The 20,218-nt window shown below is 44.4% G+C and overlaps 1 protein-coding gene and 1 long non-coding RNA gene across 9 annotated transcripts in view; one reads left to right on the top strand and one right to left on the bottom strand.

The window, feature by feature from the left end:
- The window catches only part of CIT (citron rho-interacting serine/threonine kinase), a 193,793-nt gene that overhangs the window by 156,729 nt on the left and 16,846 nt on the right, over positions 1–20,218 (top strand). For 3 of the 8 annotated variants that reach the window (XM_017510218.2, XM_017510212.2, XM_017510211.2), the window contains 14 exons: positions 221–361; positions 1,097–1,204; positions 2,821–2,983; positions 3,275–3,439; positions 8,272–8,409; positions 8,960–9,140; positions 9,338–9,429; positions 9,946–10,050; positions 10,295–10,464; positions 11,529–11,573; positions 12,002–12,082; positions 12,236–12,371; positions 14,564–14,703; positions 18,466–18,558. In XM_017510218.2, the coding sequence (XP_017365707.1) occupies positions 221–361; positions 1,097–1,204; positions 2,821–2,983; positions 3,275–3,439; positions 8,272–8,409; positions 8,960–9,140; positions 9,338–9,429; positions 9,946–10,050; positions 10,295–10,464; positions 11,529–11,573; positions 12,002–12,082; positions 12,236–12,371; positions 14,564–14,703; positions 18,466–18,558 (1,758 nt within the window). The remainder of the gene's footprint in view (positions 1–220; positions 362–1,096; positions 1,205–2,820; positions 2,984–3,274; positions 3,440–8,271; positions 8,410–8,959; positions 9,141–9,337; positions 9,430–9,945; positions 10,051–10,294; positions 10,465–11,528; positions 11,574–12,001; positions 12,083–12,235; positions 12,372–14,563; positions 14,704–18,465; positions 18,559–20,218) is intronic. The other 5 variants (XM_017510219.2, XM_017510213.2, XM_037731950.1 and 2 more) reach the window with 3 other exon arrangements.
- Positions 1,320–4,596, bottom strand: LOC108290417. Its single transcript, XR_001819568.2, has 3 exons — positions 4,471–4,596; positions 2,709–3,015; positions 1,320–2,010 (listed from the first exon to the last, which is right to left on the bottom strand). It is a non-coding gene; the product is annotated as an uncharacterized LOC108290417 (long non-coding RNA).

The following is a 20,218-nucleotide window of genomic DNA, read 5'->3' as shown; positions in this document are numbered from 1 at the left end:
AAGACTTGTTGACCAGCAGAGGTTTCTGTGCTGTGCAAATTCATTTTAACTGTGCTTGCATCCTTTTGGAATAGATGACAATTGGTAATTCTGAATTGAAATGATTTCAAAAGCTGTACTTCTGGTGCCATGCCTGAAATTAGTTTGAAATAGGAACAGCAGGGGAACAAATTGTATTGTGTGCAGTATCAAGCATTTCCCTGGCCCTTCTCCCCACTAGCAAGCCAAATTACAGCAGCAGATGGACCTGCAGAAAAACCACATTTTCCGTCTGACTCAAGGACTGCAAGAAGCTCTAGATCGGGCTGATCTGCTGAAGACAGAAAGAAGTGACCTGGAGTATCAGCTAGAGAACATTCAGGTGAGGACTGGCAAAGGGAATCTGCTGAAAAATGGTCTGCATGGCCAGGCGCAGTGGCTCACGCCTGTAATCCCAGCACTTTGGCCAGCCGAGGTGGGCGGATCACCTGAGGTCAGGCATTTGAGACCAGCCTGACCAACATGGTGAAACCCCATCTCTACTAAAAATATAAAAATTAGCTGGGCATGGTGGCGGGTGCCTGTAGTCCCAGCTACTTGGGAGGCTGAGGCAGGAGAATGGCTCGAACCCTGGAGGTGGAGTTGCAGTGAGCCGAGATTGTGCCATTGCACTCTAGTCTGGTCAACAGATCAAGACTCTATCTCTAAATAAATAAATAAATATATAAATAAACAAGGTCTGCAGAGGCAAAGCACAATGGTGCAAAGTCATCTGGTAAAAGCATCAGTATCTTTGTGCTACTTATTTTGTGTATTTTCCTCAAGATTTTATTTTCAAAGATTTCAACCATTCAGAGAAGTTGGAAGATTTCTATAGTGACCATGACCTACAATGAACCAGTTGCTATTTTTACTTTTTCACCTATTTATCTATAAATATATCTTTTTTTCTCCTTTGCAGTAAAATTGGGACTAAATAAATACTGACTCCGTACTGTTTGTGTTGGATTTTCATATGTTAATATCTTTACAACTTCACTTTTTAGTTTCTTAAAGTCCCAGCTTTAAAAAATACTTCTGTCTGGGTCTGAGGTTATTTTGTTTTTTTGAATTTTAGGTTCTCTATTCTCATGAAAAGGTGAAAATGGAAGGCACTATTTCTCAACAAACCAAACTCATTGATTTTCTGCAAGCCAAAATGGACCAACCTGCTAAAAAGAAAAAGGTGAGTCAAAGTGTTTGAGAAGTGAGAGTTGTCAGTTTCACTCATCATTCATGGTTCAGTGGACACCACTGTGATATGCAATCATAGAAACAAAGAAGAAAACCAAGTACACATTTTTTTTTGTTTTATTTTGGGTTGAAAAATAGATTTTGAGACAATTACAATAGGTCTTATCAAAAGATATCGTTGATCAAGTCTAACAAACTACTTTTTGTTTATGGCCATTGAAATCGTAGTATCTTTCTCTGTTAAAGAAGTAATCCCTCCCCAGCCCACACATACACATAGCAGCTGGGGCAGAGGGGGTGTATGCAGAGAGAAAGATTTATACCTAAGTCATGCTTACGTGACTCTAGAGGGAGTTAGCAAGTCACGAGGATAGGGCCTCAGCAGTTCAGGTCCTTGTACCACACTCCAGAAAGGACTTTAACAGTGGTCTAGTCCAGTCCTTTTGATTGGCTCACAAAGAGACTAGAACTCAGGGAACTGGAGTGACCTGCCTGTAGTGTCTGACTGGACAGTTATCCCCTCTGCCAAGTACCAAACATCCCTTTTAGATTGTAAGAGACAAACAGATGACAGACTAGGGGCAGGGTTATATGTAGTGCACATGAGAAGATTGTTTTTCATAAGCCTGATCAATACATGCTTTTCCAAACCACTGAAGCCTTCATACTAGGTTTAGCCAGGTGTTCTCAGTTCCAGAAAAGTCTCGGAGGAGCTTGCAGTTTCCTTCCAAATGCAGAAGCATACCATAGTGGCAGTGGCAATGGTTTTACGGGGGAGGCCTTGATGACTTAGAATACCTAGGAGGAAGGAGTGGAGGACTGAAGTCGACAGTGGTCTCTGTATTTCCGGTGCCATCTTCCCTCTAAGGGGATGAGCCCAGCATTCAGAGGCTGCCTGCCGCTAGATATTGGCTGCACGGGAAGGATTTTCTTGCATGCTGCATGACTGTATATGGTTGTTATGCTTACGATATTTAATCTTTTTTATTTTAGCAGTGAACTGTTATCTGGTTATGTCACTTGATTTAGTTAGGGTGTTTCCATTTGTATTTTTTTTTAATTAACTTTTTTTTAAGTTGCATTATTCTGTTTTCCTTTTTTTATGTAAATATTTCCATTTGCATTCTTTTTTAGTAAGTCCCTTGTTTTGATCTCATTTTAGCATTCCTTTTTAAATTTTGCTTCCTTTTACAAAACACTCATCTCTGTGTCTTGTAACTGAGCATCATGAGGCATATTCCAAGGCAAGAGTGACCTCTGAACCATCTCTCCTGACTCCATACACCATACTCTCCTGATTCCATTTTTTGAATGGGAAAGACTCAGGACATGACTCTCCTGTCTTGGCAATGCTAAAGGAAGAGTGGCCATTCAAGCATCTTTAATCCTCTTGGTGAAAACTTCCGCACCCCAATTTTTTTCAGCCGGCTGGAACGGGCTGTGGCTCAGCCTACCCTTCCCCCCCTTCACATGCCATTTTTACTAAATACACTTACAGTGAGTATGCTCCTGGCTTTTGTGGTTTGCTCCTCCCGAGTCAGATTTCCTTTAGCTAGTTTCAAGTGCCAGTTTCCAGGAGTTAGGAGATATCTCTGTTTCCATTGCTAGGGTTTATTTAGTCGACGGAAAGAGGACCCTGCTTTGCCCACACAGGTTCCTCTGCAGTACAATGAGCTGAAGCTGGCCCTGGAGAAGGAGAAAGCTCGCTGTGCAGAGCTAGAGGAAGCCCTTCAGAAGACCCGCATTGAGCTCCGTTCTGCCCGGGAGGAAGGTAGGGGCTCGCTCTCTCCAAAGTGCTCAATGCTGTGGAAAAGGCAGAGGATTGATCTCACTGAGATCAACTAGACAAGGCTGTCTAGTTCAGTGTCTGTTTACGGCCCATACGCTTTCCGCCCAGACATCCCATGTCTGAAAAACGTATGGCCCCCGTGTGTTGCCAAGTTGACGTGACGCATATTCTTTTAGTCTCGGGTCCTTGAAAGACAGCCCAGGGATGATCCACTTGGCTTGGTCCTCTAGGTGACCCAGCTAACCAAAGGACATTGTCTTGGTCTCTCTGCAGCTGCCCACCGCAAAGCGACGGACCACCCACACCCATCCACGCCAGCCACTGCAAGGCAGCAGATCGCCATGTCTGCCATCGTGCGGTCGCCAGAGCACCAGCCCAGTGCCATGAGCCTGCTGGCCCCGCCGTCCAGCCGCAGAAAGGAGTCTTCAACTCCAGAGGGTATGTTCTCAAGGGGTCGTTGGAGTTGTATGGAAATTTCTTTCAATTGACTAAGACATGCAGGCGTATGGTAAAAATTACAAGTAATACTAGAGGATAAAGATTAAGAAGTCAGCCTCCCAGTTACCCATCCTCAGATTCCTCACCCAGAGTCAACCATTGCTTTCAGCCATTGTATCCTTCCAGTGATAGTTCATGTAGGAGTCCACATGTCTATATCATTCATGTATCTTACATTATGTGATTATATTTAAAGAATATGAGAAAATAGGCTGGGTGCAGTGGCTCATGTCTAATCCTAACACTTTGGGAGGCTGAGGCAGGCAGATCACCTGAGGTCAGGATTTTGAGACCAGCCTGGCCAACATGGTGAAACCTCGTCTCTACTAAAAATACAAAAATTAGCTGGGTGTGGTGGCATGCTCCTGTAGTCCCAGCTACTTACGAGGCTAAGGCAGTAGAATAGTTTGAATCCAGGAGGTGGAGGTTGCAGTGAGCTAACACCACTGCACTCTAGCCTGCGTGATAAAGCGAGACTTCATCTTAAACAAACAAACAGTATGAAAAGATCTCTCTCTCAGCTCTTTTTTCTTTTATAAATATCGTAACGGTTGCTCACGGCTGTAATCCCAGCATTTTGGGAGTCTGAGGCGGGTGGATCACCTGAGGTCAGGAGTTTGAGACCGGCCTAACCAACATGGAGAAACCCATCTCTACTAAAAATACAAAATTAGCCAGGCGTGGTGGTGCATGCCTGTAATCTCAGCTACTCAGGAGGTTGACACAGGAGAATTGCTTGAACTTGGGAGGCAGAGGTTGCAGTGAGCTGAGATTGTGCCACTGCACTCCAGCCTGCACAAGAGTGAAACTCCATCTCAAAAACAACAACAACAACAACAAAAAGCACATCTCTCTCTCAGGACTTTTTTCTTTTATAAATATGATAGCACACTACAGTGTACAGTGCAAGACACTTTCATTTCATTAAAATGCTATCTTAGAGGGTTTCATATTAGTACCTAAGGACCTACCCCATCCTTTCAGAAAACCACACGGTATTCTATGGTGTGACTATGCAATTCATCTGTTAATTCAGACTCCTGCTGATGGCCATTTAGGTTGTTTCCAATCCCTTGTTACCGTAAACACCTTGCAGAGGACATTCTGTGCCTCTGTGGGTGTTGTGCTTGGAGACATTCCTGGGAAATGAATCACTGGGTTAAAGGTTATGTACATTTTGAGAGTTGGTAGTTTGTGCCAATGTCTATTTCTACCGACAGTGTGAGGAGTTTTCTTTCTGGTCTCAAATGTACTCTGTTTACCTAGAGCTGAAAAGGACTTTTAAAAAAGCCAAGAACGCTGGTTTGAGTGTCCTAGGAAGACCAGGGTAGAGCTGTGGTTTAGCATCACGGCATTGCAATCAAACCTGTTTTGGTTGTAAACCGGATGGTGTTTTGTTGTTGCTGCTGTTTTTCTTTAGCCAGAAGTCCTTTTCTTATATAACTCCTTGAATCAAAGAGCTTTACTTAAAAAAAAATTTTTTTTTGAGACAGAGTCTCACTCTGTCGTCCAGGCTTGGAGAGCAGTAGCGTGATCTCAGCTCATTGCAGCCTCTGCCTCCCAAGTTCAGGTGATTCTCGTGCTTAGGTCTCCCAAATAGTTGGGATTACATGTGTGTGCCATCATGACCTGCTAATTTTTTTGTATTTGTACTAGAGATGGGGGTTTCACCATATTGGCCAGGTTGGTCTTGAACTCCTGACCTCAAGCCATCCACCTGCCTTGGCCTCCCAAGGTGCTGAGATTACAGGCATGAGCCACGGTGCCCTACCAAAGAGCTTTACTCTTAAAGTCATTAAAATAGTGATGACAGGCCGGGTGCGGTGGCTCACGCCTGTAATCCCAGCACTTTGGGAGGCCGAGGTGGGTGGATCATGAGGTCAAGAGATCGAGACCATCCTGGCCAACACTGTGAAACCCTGTCTCTACTAAAAATACAAAAAAAAATTAGCAGGATGTGGTGGCACGCGCCTGGGGTCCCAGCTACCCGGGAGGCTGATGCGGAAGAATCGCTTGAACCCAGGAGGTGGAGGTTGCAGTGAGCCGAGATTGCGCCACTGCACTCTGGCCTGGTGACAGAGCAAGACTCTGTCTCCAAAAAAAAAAAATAAATAAATAAAAAATAAAAAAATAGTGATGACAACATAGAGGAAAGCAGTGCTTCTGGCTGTGAAACTTCCCTGAATAGTGATAATACTGCAGTATATTGCTTCTTCATGTATATTGCACCAAACAGTTTCAAAGTGCATTCCTGTTATTTATTCCTTGCACCTTTCCAAGAAAGGAAGGAGGGATGTTATAAGGAGAGCATATCAGAGTTGGATTCAGAAACTTGGATCCTGAGATTTTCTCTCCATAGTAGTCCCCTATTATCCGTGGTTTCCCTTTCCGTGGTTTCGGTTAAGTGGTCATCTGCAGTCTGAAAATAATAAATGGAAAATTCCAGAAATAAACAATTGTTAAGTTTTAAATTGTGTGCCACTCCAAGTTGCAGGAAGAAATTGCACACAGTCCTGCTCCATTCCTGCCTGGGATGCAAATCATCCCTTTGTCCTGCATATCCACACTGTATTTACTTCCTGTCTGTCAGTCACGTACTACCTGTCTTGGTTATCAGATTGAAAAAACAGTATATACAGAATTCAGTACCATCGGTGGTTCCCGGCATCCTCTGGGGTCTTGGAATATAACCCCTGAGCATAAGGGTGGATTACTATATTGAAAGTTGCTTCTAATTAGTTAGGTCACTGTTGAGAGGGTGCCTATTAAATGGAAAAAAATCAATCTTGTAATTTTTTTTTCTCTTTGTGGAGAACAGGGTCTCACTACATTGCCCAGGCTGGTCTTAAACTCCTAGGTTCAAGCAGTCCTCATACTTCTGCCTTGCTAAGTGTTGGGATTATAGGCATGAACCACTGCACCTGGCTAATGTTCTTAATTTTAACAGTCTAGAATACAAATGTAGGAATCTGTTCTTACATTTATATTTAAATTCTTATATTCATAAAAGTTGGATTTTAAACAAAAGGAATTTATTCATGGAAAAACTGGACGTAAAAGAATTCTTCAGTTTTATATTTTTGATAATTAGAAATTCTATAATTCATAATAGTGATTTTTTAAATTGGGTTCTGAAAAGCTCTAGATACATGGAAAACAAAGCTTTCATGACTAAAATATTTACAACTGATTTAAAAGCTTATGTTTCTTTATGCCCACAGACATCTATGCCATTAAATAGTCAATCTCGTACCACTAATATGTTCTTAAACAAAGACTGATTCCTAATAACTGGATAATGGAGATTTTAGGTTGAGTTTTATAAATCTAGATGCATCTGTTAGTGTTAAAATAGTTTCACAGTCTGTAACTAACCTGTTCTAAAGGTTTTATTGAGATATAATTTGCATACTGTACAGTTCACTCATTAAAAATGTACAATTCAGCCTTTTTCAGTAAGTTTACAGGGCTGTGTAACTCTCATCACATTCTAATTTTTTGAATGATTTTGGCACCGCCACCCAAAAAATACTCCATACCCATTATCAGTCCCCCACATTCTCCTTCCACTAATTTTCCTCTTGGCAACTGCCAGTCTACTTTCTGTCTCTGTGGATTTGGTCTCTTGGACATTTCATATAGATGAATCATACTGCATGTGGCCTTTTGTGTCTGGGTTCTTTCATGGAATGTAATGTTTTCAAGGTTCATCTGTGTTGTTGCATGTATCAGAACTTCATTCCTTTCATGACCGAATAATATTCCATTGTGTAGATGGCACATCTGATTATCCGTTAATCCATTTGTATTAGTCCATTTTCATGCTGCTCATAAAGATATACCCGAGACTCGGTAGTTTATAAAGAAAAAGAAGTTTAATAGATTCACAGTTCTATGTGGCTGGGGAGGCCTCACAATCATGGTGGAAGGCAAAAGGCATGTCTTTACATGGCAGTGGCAAAAGAGAATAAGAACTAAGCGAGAGGGGTTTCCCCTTATGAAACCATCCGATCTTGTGAGACTTTTTTAGTACCACAAGAACAGTATGGGTGAAATCACCCCCGTGATTCTATTATCTTCCACCAGGTCCCTCTCAACACATCGGAATTATGGCAGCTGTAATTCAAGATGAGATTTGGGCGGTGACACAGCCAAATCATATCACCATTGATGGGCATTTGGGTTGTTTCTACTTTTTAGCTGTCATGAATTATGCTTCTGTGAACATTTATGTGCAGATTTTTGTGGGTACATATGCTTTCAGTCCCCTTGGGTATATGGCTAGGAGCGGAATTGCTGGGTCCTGGGGTAACCATGTTTAACCATTTGTGGAACTACCAGACTGAGTTCCAAAGTAGCTGCACCATTTTTACATTTTCACCAGGAATGTGTGAGGGTTCTAGTTTCTCCATATCCTCAGCAACTTATTTTCCTTGTTTTAGACTGTAGACATCCTAGTGGTTGTGAAGTGGTGTCTGCTTGGGGTTTCGATTTGCATCTCCCTAATGACTAATAATGTTGAGCATCTTTTAATGTGCTCGTTGGCCATTTATCCTCTTTGGGGAGGTGTCTATTTAAATTCTTGGCTCATTTTAAAATTGGGTTGTCTTTTTATTATTGAGTCATAAGAGTTCTTTATATATTCTAGATATGTGTCTCTTATCAGAAATTTGATTTGCAAGTATTTTTTCCCATTCTGTGGGTTGTCTTTTCACTTTCCTGTTGGTATTGTTTGCAGTACCCTAATGATTTTTAAAAACATTTTCCTCCAGAATTTAGTCGGCGTCTTAAGGAACGCATGCACCACAATATTCCTCACCGATTCAACGTAGGACTGAACATGCGGGCCACAAAGTGTGCTGTTTGTTTGGATACCGTGCACTTTGGACGCCAGGCATCCAAATGTCTTGGTAAGATCAGCATCTGTGCATGTGTGCTGGGCACCTGTGTGTCTCCAGCTAAAAAAAGTCTTATCAGGTGGAGGTGATTTTTTCCTAACCCATCATGTAGTGCATTCATTTTCGGGCTTCTTATTTCAGTGGGAGGATGCTATTTTTCCCCTGTTAAAGCTGTGAGTTTATATATGTCTGCAGCTCATGACTCTAACCTGATGCTCAAAGTGCCTTGGGCTTTGCTAATTCCCAGCCCCTTTTTGTCAGGCTGGTCTCTCCCTACGTTTCCGCTGGCTCCAATGGAAATGTGCAGACATGTTCTTTACACACCTGTTTGTGGGCAACCTGGATTGAAGCCTGGAAAACTGGGTCAAGAGCACTTGGCACTTTCGTTTCCCTTTTCTGCATGGGCCTGGCACCAGGGAAGCTCAGGAGACTACCTGCAAGTCAGGGCCAGGCTCTCTGGGCCTGGCTGGGGGTAGAGAAGCCCTGGGGTTGGCTGGCAGAGGAAGGGAAGAGTCCAGGGTCGGCTGAGCATGCCCTCAGGTGGCTCACTGTTCTTTTCTAGAATGTCAGGTGATGTGTCACCCCAAGTGCTCCACGTGCTTGCCAGCCACCTGCGGACTGCCTGCTGAATATGCCACACACTTCACCGAGGCCTTCTGCCGCGACAAAATGAACTCTCCGGGTCTCCAGACCAAGGAGCCCAGCAGCAGCTTGCACCTGGAAGGGTGGATGAAGGTGCCCAGGTACTGTGGCAGGGTGGCTTGGGCTGGAGCAGGTGCTGGCACAAGCCACTCTGTCCCTGATGTTTTCTAGGGAAGTGTCTTTTCTAGGAACTCTCCCACCTCTGCCACCCCCTCATCCCGTCCTCCTCCCATCCCATCCCCAGCCTGATGATTCTTCCGAGTTCAGACATTTTTCTTTTCCATCCTTCTTTCTCCAGGAATAACAAACGAGGACAGCAAGGCTGGGACAGGAAGTACATTGTCCTGGAGGGATCAAAAGTCCTCATTTATGACAGTGAAACCAGAGAAGGTAAATTAAGAATTCAGGGGGAAGGTCGTTGCACGTGGCTAACCCAGGTCTCCCCAGTGCTGGCGCGAAGGCTTTGTTTTTTGGACTGCCTTGCAAGCCTTCTAGGCTTTTCCATTTTTGAAACTTACAAACCAAATGACTTCTCTAAAGGTTATTGGTGCGATACTCACATCTATAGGTCTCCCCCTTGAAGAACCCGCAGGGCGCTGCCCTGAAGATTCCACCTGCTAATACACCTTCCGAGAACTTCTGCCTCAGTCAACTAACCCATAAATCCGCATCGTCATCAGAAATTTGACTGTGCTACTCATCTGACACACTTTATTTTTTTTTTATCTTCCCTCTCTGCCTTCTCTGCACACCTCTGTCCCTTCTTTGTTCTCGTGCGCCTCTCTTTACACATGTACCCTGTCTCTCTCCCTTGCTGTCTCTCTCGCTCTCTCTTCTTTTCTCTTCTCCCCTTGTTCTTGTTCCTGTTCTTTTGTTTTTCTTTCTGCCCTTCCTCTTTGCACCAAGCTGGACAGAGGCCGGTGGAAGAATTTGAGCTGTGCCTTCCCGACGGGGATGTATCTATTCACGGTGCCGTTGGTGCTTCTGAACTGGCAAATACAGCCAAAGCAGGTGAGGAGGAGCTGGAGGAGCCCCGCCCTGGAGGTGGGCCGGGCTTGGCCAATCAACAGGGACAGAAGGGGTGGTACAGGGAAGATGGGCTCTGCAAAGGAGGCCCATCTTCCTCTGCCCCCTGCCTTGGCGGTAACTGGGACTTGCTGGTTTGGTGGGATCTCTGATCTCTCAAGGGCCTTCCCTCCCAGTGGGAATGGGGGAAATCCACACCCAATCCTGTGCTCTCTGTGGAATCTCCTAGATGTCCCATACATACTGAAGATGGAATCTCACCCGCACACCACCTGCTGGCCCGGGAGAACCCTCTACTTGCTAGCTCCTAGCTTCCCCGACAAACAGCGCTGGGTCACCGCCTTAGAATCAGTTGTCGCAGGTGGGAGAGTTTCTAGGGAAAAAGCAGAAGCCGATGCTGTGAGTATGAAAACGGGCCCTGGAGGTTGTCTTTGTAAAGGGGGCTGACTTGCGAACTGGTGTTAACAACGAGAATCCCATTGGCCATCTTGATTCCCCTCGGGCTCCTTCTCAAAGGGCGGATGGCTTCAGACTGTCACTGCTAGGAGTCTGGTGGTGATGCAGGCACGAGTACCAGGGTTGCTTGTGTGGCATCATGAGCCATTTAGAATGTGGGAATCAGGGATGTGCTGGCTCCTGCCTGTGGTCCCAGTGACCCAGGAGGCCAAGGCGGGAGGATTGTTTGAGCCCAGGAGTTTGAAACCAGACTGGGCAAGATAGCAAGATCCCATCTCTTAAAAAAAAAAAAAAAGAAGAAGAAAGTAAGTTAGCTAGGTGTGGTGACATGCATCTGTAGTTACAGCTAGAAGGGAGGCTGAGGCTGCAGTGAACTATGATTGTGCCATTGTACTCCAGCCTGGGCAACAGAGCAAGGTTTGGACTCTAAAACCAAAACAAAGCAAAAAGAATGGAGGAATTGGCATCGGCAGCCTACTCTGGTGGATTGTAGACCTTGGTTGTGGTGATGCAACTGCAAATGTACTTATAAGGAAATCCTGTGTCCTGTTTACTCACGAGTTTGTCTGGGTTGGAGGCTTGAGTTAGAAGCACTCTGGCCACGAAGCAGTACAATAGACTGCTGGCAGCCCATCCCCTCCAGGAAGGCTTTTCATAAGCGTCTCAGTTGTTTTCGCAGTATTTGCTCTTCCGTAGGCAGCTTTGGAGTCCTACTTATCCTTAAGATGTTAGAAACGTAGGTGTGCTGTGATTGGCATCACCCCACCTAGAATGTTCCAGGATACAAACAGTGCTCATTGCTCATTGGTGTTTGCTCCAGAGAAGACCAAACAGCTCTTTTCAGACACTTCACTCCTAATAAACACTTTATGTGTTAGCAATTGAAAGATTCTTAACCACGAGCCTCTTGAAAAGAGCTTCACTCAGTGGTTAGACCTGTTTGGATGACCTGCTTGTCGTTACACACGAGCCTTTTACTGAAATCCTTGTTAATATGTACACAACAGGCCCGAGACTGTGTTTCTTATGAGCTCCTGCCTGCCTGGGTTCAGGTAAAGAGAAGCAGAGGCATGCTGGCTCGCTGCTAACACTGCGCCTTTGCACTTCTGCTGCAGCCTGATGGGGGAAGGAGTCTTTCATGTGTCTAAATAACCCTGAGCAGGTGAAACCTCTTTAGCTTCAGCTTATTTTGTCTCACAGAGTAGCTTTCCATGTCTATTCCACTCCCTTATTTCTGCATCCCAGCCAAGTTATCACTCAGATGCTAATTAACAACGGCCCCAGAGATACCACTGGCACTTGCATTTTGCATTTGGAGCTCAGATCAAAATATGGGGTGAGCTAAGAGCATATGTGTGTTTCTGAGCATTTCCAGGAATAACATGGCCTTAACCTTCTCTTGGTCTCTCTGGATGGTTTGGTCATAGACAGATCAGCCTCACTATGTCTTCTTTTTTTCTTTCCTTTCACCTATGAAAAGAAATTGCTTGGAAACTCCCTGCTGAAACTGGAAGGTGATGACCGTCTAGACATGAACTGCACACTGCCCTTCAGTGACCAGGTAATGTTTGCGTGGGCACGGCCAGCTGGTGTCTGGTTACAACCACACGCCATCAAGAAAGAAAGGGCTGTGGAGGCCTCGTGGCTCCTACTAGAGATTGTTCTGGTGACGTGATTGTGCTTATGTTCTGCCTTCGGACTTCTGCCCTTGCAGGTGGTGTTGGTGGGCACCGAGGAAGGGCTCTATGCCCTGAATGTCTTGAAAAACTCCCTAACCCACGTCCCAGGAATTGGAGCAGTCTTCCAAATTTATATTATCAAGGACCTGGAGAAGCTACTCATGATAGCAGGTGTGAGGCCAAAGGACACGGTGCCTTTTCTTTACTTTGAAGGGAGTCCATATGTTAAGCCACGTTTCATGCTCGTAAAACACAAACTATCAGAGGGGAGCCGTCGTAGCTCTTATCTCTGTGTCCCCATAGATGGCCAAGCCTCAGCTAATGGACCCCCTCTGTCCAGAGTCAGTTTTCTTCCAGTATCCAGTTTAGCACAGTCTGACATTCCCAAAGAACATCCCCCTGGTGTGTCAAGTGAAGAGTGCTAAGCCTCAAAGACTCACTAGAGCCAAACCCTTTGTCCTGTTGCAACGAAACCACTGTGGGCCATGACATTCTGAGAGCTTGCTTACCCTGTTACTCTGTGATCACTCTCGAGTCACCATTTGCTAATATTTTGTCGTATTTTTTTCTCTCTTCCTAACACACAGACACATAATCTCTCTCTCTCTCTCTCTCTCTTTCTTTCCTGAACCATTTGAGAGTTAGTTGCAGGTATGATACCATGTTCTTTAGTATATCAACCTAAGGATGAGGGCATTCTGTCACATCACCAGGGCACAATTTATTTCTCACTATGTTAGTGACATTAAATTTTTAAAGGGGAAAACGATAATATATCGATTCAGTGTTTAAAACATTAACAAGACTGGGCGTGGTGGCTCACTCCTGTAATCCCAGCACTTTGGGAGGCTGAGGTGGGTGGATCATGAGGTCAGGAGTTCAAGACCAGGCTGGCCAACATAGTGAAATCCCATCTCTACTAAACATATAAAAATTAGCCAGGCATGGTGGCGCACACCTATAATCCCAGCTACTCGGGAGGCTGAGGCAGAGAATTGCTTGAATCCAAGAGGCAGAGGTTGCAGTGAGCTGAGATCATGCCACTGCACTCCAGCCTGGACAACAGAGTAAGACTCCGTCTCAGAAAAAAACGAAAAACAAACAGGCCTTGTTTCAGGCATGGCTGGATCCAGGGACTGACATACTATGATCAAGAACTGGCCTTTCTTAATGTCAACTTTTTTCTTTCCCCCTTCCTTATTTTATTCCTTAGAGCAGTTTTAGATTCACAGCAAAATTGGAAGGTACAGAGAACTTCAGTATATGCCCATTCTCATGCATGCCCCCCCACTACAAACGTCCCCCACCAGAGTGACACATTTGTTACAATCAGTGAACTGAACTTGACACAGACACTGACACATCATTGTCACCCTAAGTCTATAGTTTACATTAGTGTTCTCTCTTGGTGGTATACATTCTATGGGTTTTGAAAAATGTATAAGGGCATGTATCCACACGTAGAGAATCACATAGAATAGTTTCACATGCTGTAATTTTTGCATTTAGGAAATTGACCCTTAGGATAATACAAGTATCCGCAATGCTGCCCATAGTTAGATTTTACCTGTGGCTCCTATAACGTCCCAGAATCTGCTTTGCATTTACTCATGCCCCTTTAGTCTCCTTTAATGTGGAGCAGTTCCTCAGCCTCTTGCCTCTCCCGACATCCACGTATTTGGATAGTCTCAGCCCGTTTCTTCATAGAATGCCCCCTCATTCCTCCCTCACACATTCTTTCTTCACTTTGCTGGGAAGCATGTTCGAAAGTACAGTTCACATTCTCCAATTTTGTGTCTGCAGAATTCCACCCTCCTCAGAATCTTGACTAAAAGGCCACTTGTTTTTGTCTTAGATTTAAATCAAGGACCTGGGCTGGGTGGGGTGACTCATGCCTGTAATCCCAGCACTTTGGGAGGCCAAGGCAGGCGGATCATGAAGTCAGGAGTTCAAGACCAGCCTGAACAACATGGTGAAACCCCATCTCTACTAAAAATACAAAAAAAAAAAAAAAAATTAGCTGGATGTGGTGGTGCGTGCCTGTAATCCCAGCTACTCAGAGGTTGAGGCAGGAGAACTGCTTCAACCCAGGGGGTGAAGGTTGCAGTTGAGCCAAGATCACCCCATTGCACTCCAGCCTCGGTGACAGAGTGAGACTCCATCTCAAAATCAACCAGCCAATGAATCAATCAGTTAGTCAGTCAATCAATCAAGGACCTAAAATGTGTTTATAGGGATTTGTGGAAAACTCAGTTCATCTGTGTGGCCTCTCATGACTTTTACTTGTGACTAGAACTACCATCACCATCCCACACCTTTACTTAACAGCTTCACACTAATGAGAGGTTGCTTTTCCCATTCAGGAGAAGAACGGGCACTGTGTCTTGTGGACGTGAAGAAGGTGAAACAGTCCCTAGCGCAGTCCCACCTTCCCGCCCAGCCAGACATCTCACCCAACATTTTCGAAGCTGTGAAGGGCTGCCACTTGTTTGGGGCTGGCAAGGTAAGCTCTCCTCACAGTCCCAGTTGGTGGAATGTTCTGAAAATTGGCACTACCTCTGGTCCCACAGAGCTCATTGATTTGAACCTTCAAAATTGTGTCAATTTAAATAATAAACAAAGAGGGGCTCTCTAAAAGAAGAGATTGATTTGGGAATAAGGCTTTGCCATGGGAATTCACGTGCCATTGTAAACTACCCGGCTATCTAGGGAGATAAAGGAAGACAGAGGTTTGTAAGTCAGGATTCCATAATCTTTTTGAAATAATTATCCTTGGCTTTAAAGATTAGTAACAAGACTGACGCCTGTCGGAGGTTGGACAGGTAGTCTCTGGGCAGATGTCCTGGCAGAAGTATGTTTTGTGTAAGATTGCAGTGAGCTTTGTTGTTTTTGCCGAGTCTCTTTTTTATCAGGCATACAAGTGTGAGAACCCTCTCTTCATGGCCTTCTCCTGCTCTCATTGTCAGGGTTTTTTTTTTTAACTTTGGCGACTCCATTTTGATTCTGACAACTTTCAGAATTGTACATCCTCAAACTAGGTTAAATTTCTCTTGCCTCCTTTAGGCATGTGAAATAATTTGTGTAGCCATGAAATTTGTACAGGTTTTGAATTTAAAGGAAATGTCTGAGAGAAAAATGGGAAGAAAATGAACAAAACTAGATGGAAGATCCATAATTTGAAAATAAGTGTGTATGTGTGTCTCCTGTGTCAGAGAGAGAAAGAGAGGGAGGGAGGGAGGGAGAGAGAGGGAGGGAGGGAGGGAGGGGAACCTTAAAAAAAAGATCTAATGTGGATCTTCATGTCTGAACTAGATGAAAGTATGTTTCATTACTAGAAATTTAAAAATTCAAATTCATGGCATTTACTTAAGATAAAGTCAGTTCATGAGAACTCAAGTTAATTCTTTTGTAGCTTCTGGCATATTGAAAATTGGCACATAAAATACCTTTGTTCGCTTCTTTAATCAAAAAGTCAAAAAACAGATGCTGGTGAGGTTGTGAAGAAAAAGGAACACTTATACATTGTTGGTGGGAGTATAAATTAGTTCAACCATTGTGGAAGACAGTGTGGGGATTCCTCAAAGAACTAAAAACAGAAATACCATTCAACCCAGCAATCCCGTTACTGAATATATACCCAAAGGAATAGAAATCATTCTATTATAAAGTCCCATGCATGCATATGTTCATTGCAGCCTATTCATAATAGCAAAGGCAGAGAATCAACCTAAATGCCCATCAGTGATAGACTGGGTAAAGAAAATGTGGTGCGTATACACCAAGGACTACTCTGCAGCTATGAAAAAGAATGAGATCATGTCCTGTGCAGGGACATGGATGGAGATGGTGGCCATGATTCTTAGCAAACTAACACAGGAACAGAGAATCAAATACCGCATGTTTTCATTTATAAGTGGGAGCTGAATGATGAGAACACATGGCCACATAGAGAGGAATAAAACACACTGAGGCCTATCAGAGGGTGGAGGTTGGGAGGAGGGAGAGGATCAGGAAAAATAAGTAATGGATACTAGGCTTAATACGTGGGTGATGAAATAATCTGTACAACAAACCCCCATGACATGAGTTTACTGATAAACAAACCTGCACATGTGCTCCTGAACTTAAAATTTAAAATAGAAAATAATAAAAAAGAGTGTCTGTGGGTGTATATACATGTACACGTATAACTTTAGTGAAGTCTGAATCAGGTGTTTAGAGAGCCCTTGAGGCTAGTGGCATTCTACTTTTGAAAGCCATCACATTTTGCTCCTCAGAAGACAGCACACTGCACGTCGTTCATTCAGCCCCTCAGTCAACATTTTTTTTTTTTTTTTTTGGAGACAGACCCTTGCTCTGTTACCCAGGCTGGAGTGCACTAGTGTGATTTCAGCTCACTGCAGCCTTCACCTCCCAGCTTTAAGCAGTTCTCCTTCCTCAGCCTCCCAAGTAGCTGGGACTACAGGTGTGCACCACCACACCAGGACAATTTTTGTATTTTTAGTAGAGATAGGGTTTTGCCACATTGGCCATGCTGGTCTTGAACTCCTGGCCTTAAACCGCCTTGGCTTTTCAGAGTGTTGGGATTACAGGCATGAGCCACTGCACCTGGCCAAAAATTTGTTGTCGTTGTTTTTGAGACAGAGTCTCACTCTGCTGCCCAGGCTGGAGGGCAGTGGTGCGATCTTGGCTCACTGCAACCTCTGCCTCCTGGCTTAAGTGATTCTCATGCGTCAGCCTCCCAAGTAACTGGGATTACAGACATGTGCTATCACACCTAGCTAATAAAAATTTGTTTTTAAATTATAAATTGTTTTCATTCTAATAAGTGTTCAAAACATGAATGGAACATATATGTAAATCATAAAGCCTAATACTGTTGTAAACGTCCACACCCACGACCCAGTCCAAGAAACAGAACATTGCTAACAATTTCCCTTTTCCTGTGTGTTCTTCCCTTATTCCAGCCCATCTTCACTCACCCACTGTACCAGCTGCTGGCCTTCATATCAGGACTGATTTGAGCAGTAAGCCCCATTTGGCGAATGATAAAGATCTGGTTGTAGCCAGAGAAGTACAAGGGTTTCAGCTGTTCTAGAAAAAGAGTTTTGATGGAGAACTCTGCACGTGTATGAGTTCTTAGCTAAGAACTTTTCCCTTTGGATTGGAATTTTCTCTAAATTTGGGCTGGTGTGGTGGCTCACACCTGTAATCCCAGCATTTTGGGAGGCTGAGACAGGTGGATCACTTGAGGCCAGGAGTTCAAGACCAGCCTGGCCAACATAGCGAAACCCCATCTGTACTAAAAATACAAAATTGGCTGGGTGGGGGGGTGCATGTCTGTAGTCCTAGCTACTTGGTAGGCTGAGGTGGGAGAACTGCTTGAAGCCAGGAGGTGGAGGTTTCAGTGAGCCGAGATCGTGCTACTGCACTCCAGCCTGGGCAACAGAGTGAGACTCCATCTCAAAAAAAAAAAAAAAAAAAAAAAAATTTTTTTTTTTCTCTAAATTTGTATAGCAGTCTCTACTACCTTTCCTCTCCCCTCCCTCATTCTTTCTCCTCCCCCTCCCCACAAAGTAAGTTTGTTAAAAGATTCTGTCTCCACTAGAAGGCACATATGTGGGAAATGTGTGTGGTGTTAGGTGGCTCCCTGAAGCCTTCTCTGGATCCCAGGTAAAGCCTTGGTTCTCAACCAGGAGCGATTCTGCCCTACCAGGGGACATTTGGTAATGACTCGAGACTTTTATTTATTTATTTATTTATTTTGAGACGGAATCTCACTCTGGTTTGCATTGCTAGGCTGGAGTGCAGTGGCGCGATCTCGGCTCACTGCAACCTCCGGCTCCCTGGTTCAAGCGATTCTCTGGCCTCAGCCTCCTGAGTAGCTGGGATTACAGGCACATGCCACCACGCCCAGATAGTTTTTGTATTTTTAGTAGAGATGGGGTTTCACCATGTTGGCTAGGATGGTCTCGATCTCCTGACCTTGTGATCCACCTGCCTCAGCCTCCCAAAATGCTGGGATCACAGGCATGAGCCACCGTGCCCAGCCTTGAGATTTTTGATTGTCACAAATTGAAGTGCTGCAGCCATCTAGTGGGCCAAGGCCAGGGATACTGCTCATATCCCAGGACAGCCCTCCCTGCACCACATAGAAGGATGTGGTCTAAATCATCAGCGCTGAGGTTGAGAGCTTTTCCTAGTTTTGCCCCACAGCTGGTATCATGCTGGTGACAGTCTTCTTCTTTTCTTGGTTGCTTTTCAGATTGAGAATGGGCTCTGCATCTGTGCAGCAATGCCCAGCAAAGTTGTCATTCTCCGCTACAACGAAAACCTCAGCAAATACTGCATTCGGAAAGTAAGTTCTGGGTCTTGCCTTGGTTGAATGTGGGGAAGCCAGTCCTGCCAGTCTCAGCGAGCCAATGTGGAAGGTGTGCTGTCTTGGGACACGGCCTGGACCGGGTTCCTTCCACCCTGCAGTCCCTCAGCCTGGGGTGACCTCTGTAGTGAGCGAGATCCTTCCTTTATGGAGGATCCTCTGGGGCCACCAGTAGCTGTGGTTTCCCTCCTTGCTTTTCTTCTCCCATTTGTGAACTGCCTCCCCATCCAGGCCAGTGCATTCAGCCTTTTATTAGAGCAGAAGGTTGACTGATAGGAAGAGATACTGGAGACACTTCCTTCAAACCAGTGGAAAAAAGAAAGGGGCTCTTTCTAAGAAGCTAGCAGTCCCAGGTAGCACTTATCAGAATCTTTCTCAAGTTCTACAGGTTTCTATTAATATAACCTTCTGGAATAACCAGTGTTAGCACTATTTTGATGTGTAATTAGAGAGCTGCTGTTCCTCGGAGCAGAGTGAGCTGTGATGATGACTGCAGTGTGGATGAGATGTGTGTTAGATCCTTAAATCTGCCTGGCTTCTGGAGAATGCTGTCTGATGTCCCTACCTAGAGTGTCCCACTCCTCCTAAGCCTGATATATTTCTGATGCTTTCATGATTAGTCTCAAAAGTGAAACGAGGCTGGGTGCAGTGGCTCACACCTATAATTCCAGCACTTTGGGAGGCCGAGAAGGGTGGATCACTCGAGTTCAGGAGTTTGAGATCAGCCTGGCCAACATGGTGAAACCCTGTCTCTACTAAAAATACAAAAATTAGCTGGGCGTGGTAGCAAGTGCCTGTAATCCCGGCTACTTAGGAGGCTGAGGCAGGAGAATTGCTTGAACACGGGAGGTGAAGGTTGCAGTGAGCCGAGATTGTGCCACTGCACTCCAGCCTGGGCGGCAGAGCAAGACTCCATCTCAAAAAACAGGTGGAATGAAGGGTGAATAATATATAAGGGTCATTACCTGTTAGAGAAACTGCTACATTCTGGGCAGGGTGTTGGCTTAGTTTGCGCGTTCATTGAGTGCCCACCCTACTGGGGACTGAACTGGCTGTTTTTACAAACACCTTTCATAGCAGTTCAGAAAAGCAGAGATAGTTATTCCCAAATTTCAGGGAAGACACTGGAGCTGGCAGAAAATCCTCAGTTACAAAGTTGAGACCAAAACTGAAGTTTGATTTTTTTTTTCCACCATTTCGCTATGTCATGCTGCCTCCAAGTTTTCCCATACTTGGTAGGTGACCGAGAAGTGTTCAGTGATGATGATAATGCTCATTAGAATTTGAACTGTCAGCTTTAGGAAAATTCTCCGAAATCATTGCTGCTTTATGATTCCCAGCCACATATTTTGAATTGGTATGCCTGGTTTTTTGATGACATTAGTTGGCCTGAAAATAATCAGGAAGAAGATAATTAAGATGACAATAATAATGATTGTGATGATGATGGTATAGGTAAGACAGGTTCAAACTAGACACTTACAAGCTAGCAAAAAGAAGGAAACCAAAACCATTGCTGTTAACAACCACTGTTAATAGTTAGTGTATTTTTTCAGTCTTTTTTTTCCTCTGATAAGAATGTTGTATTGTTCAAGGTCTGTCTCTTCATTGAATGATGTTTCTTTTTTTTTTTTTTTTT

The sequence above is a fragment of the Cebus imitator genome, unplaced genomic scaffold, assembly GCF_001604975.1.
Source record: "Cebus imitator isolate Cc_AM_T3 unplaced genomic scaffold, Cebus_imitator-1.0 Scaffold434, whole genome shotgun sequence".
NCBI lineage: Eukaryota > Metazoa > Chordata > Mammalia > Primates > Cebidae > Cebus > Cebus imitator.
Note: the sequence above shows the minus strand (reverse complement) of the source record. Positions and strands in the feature narration are given on the sequence as shown.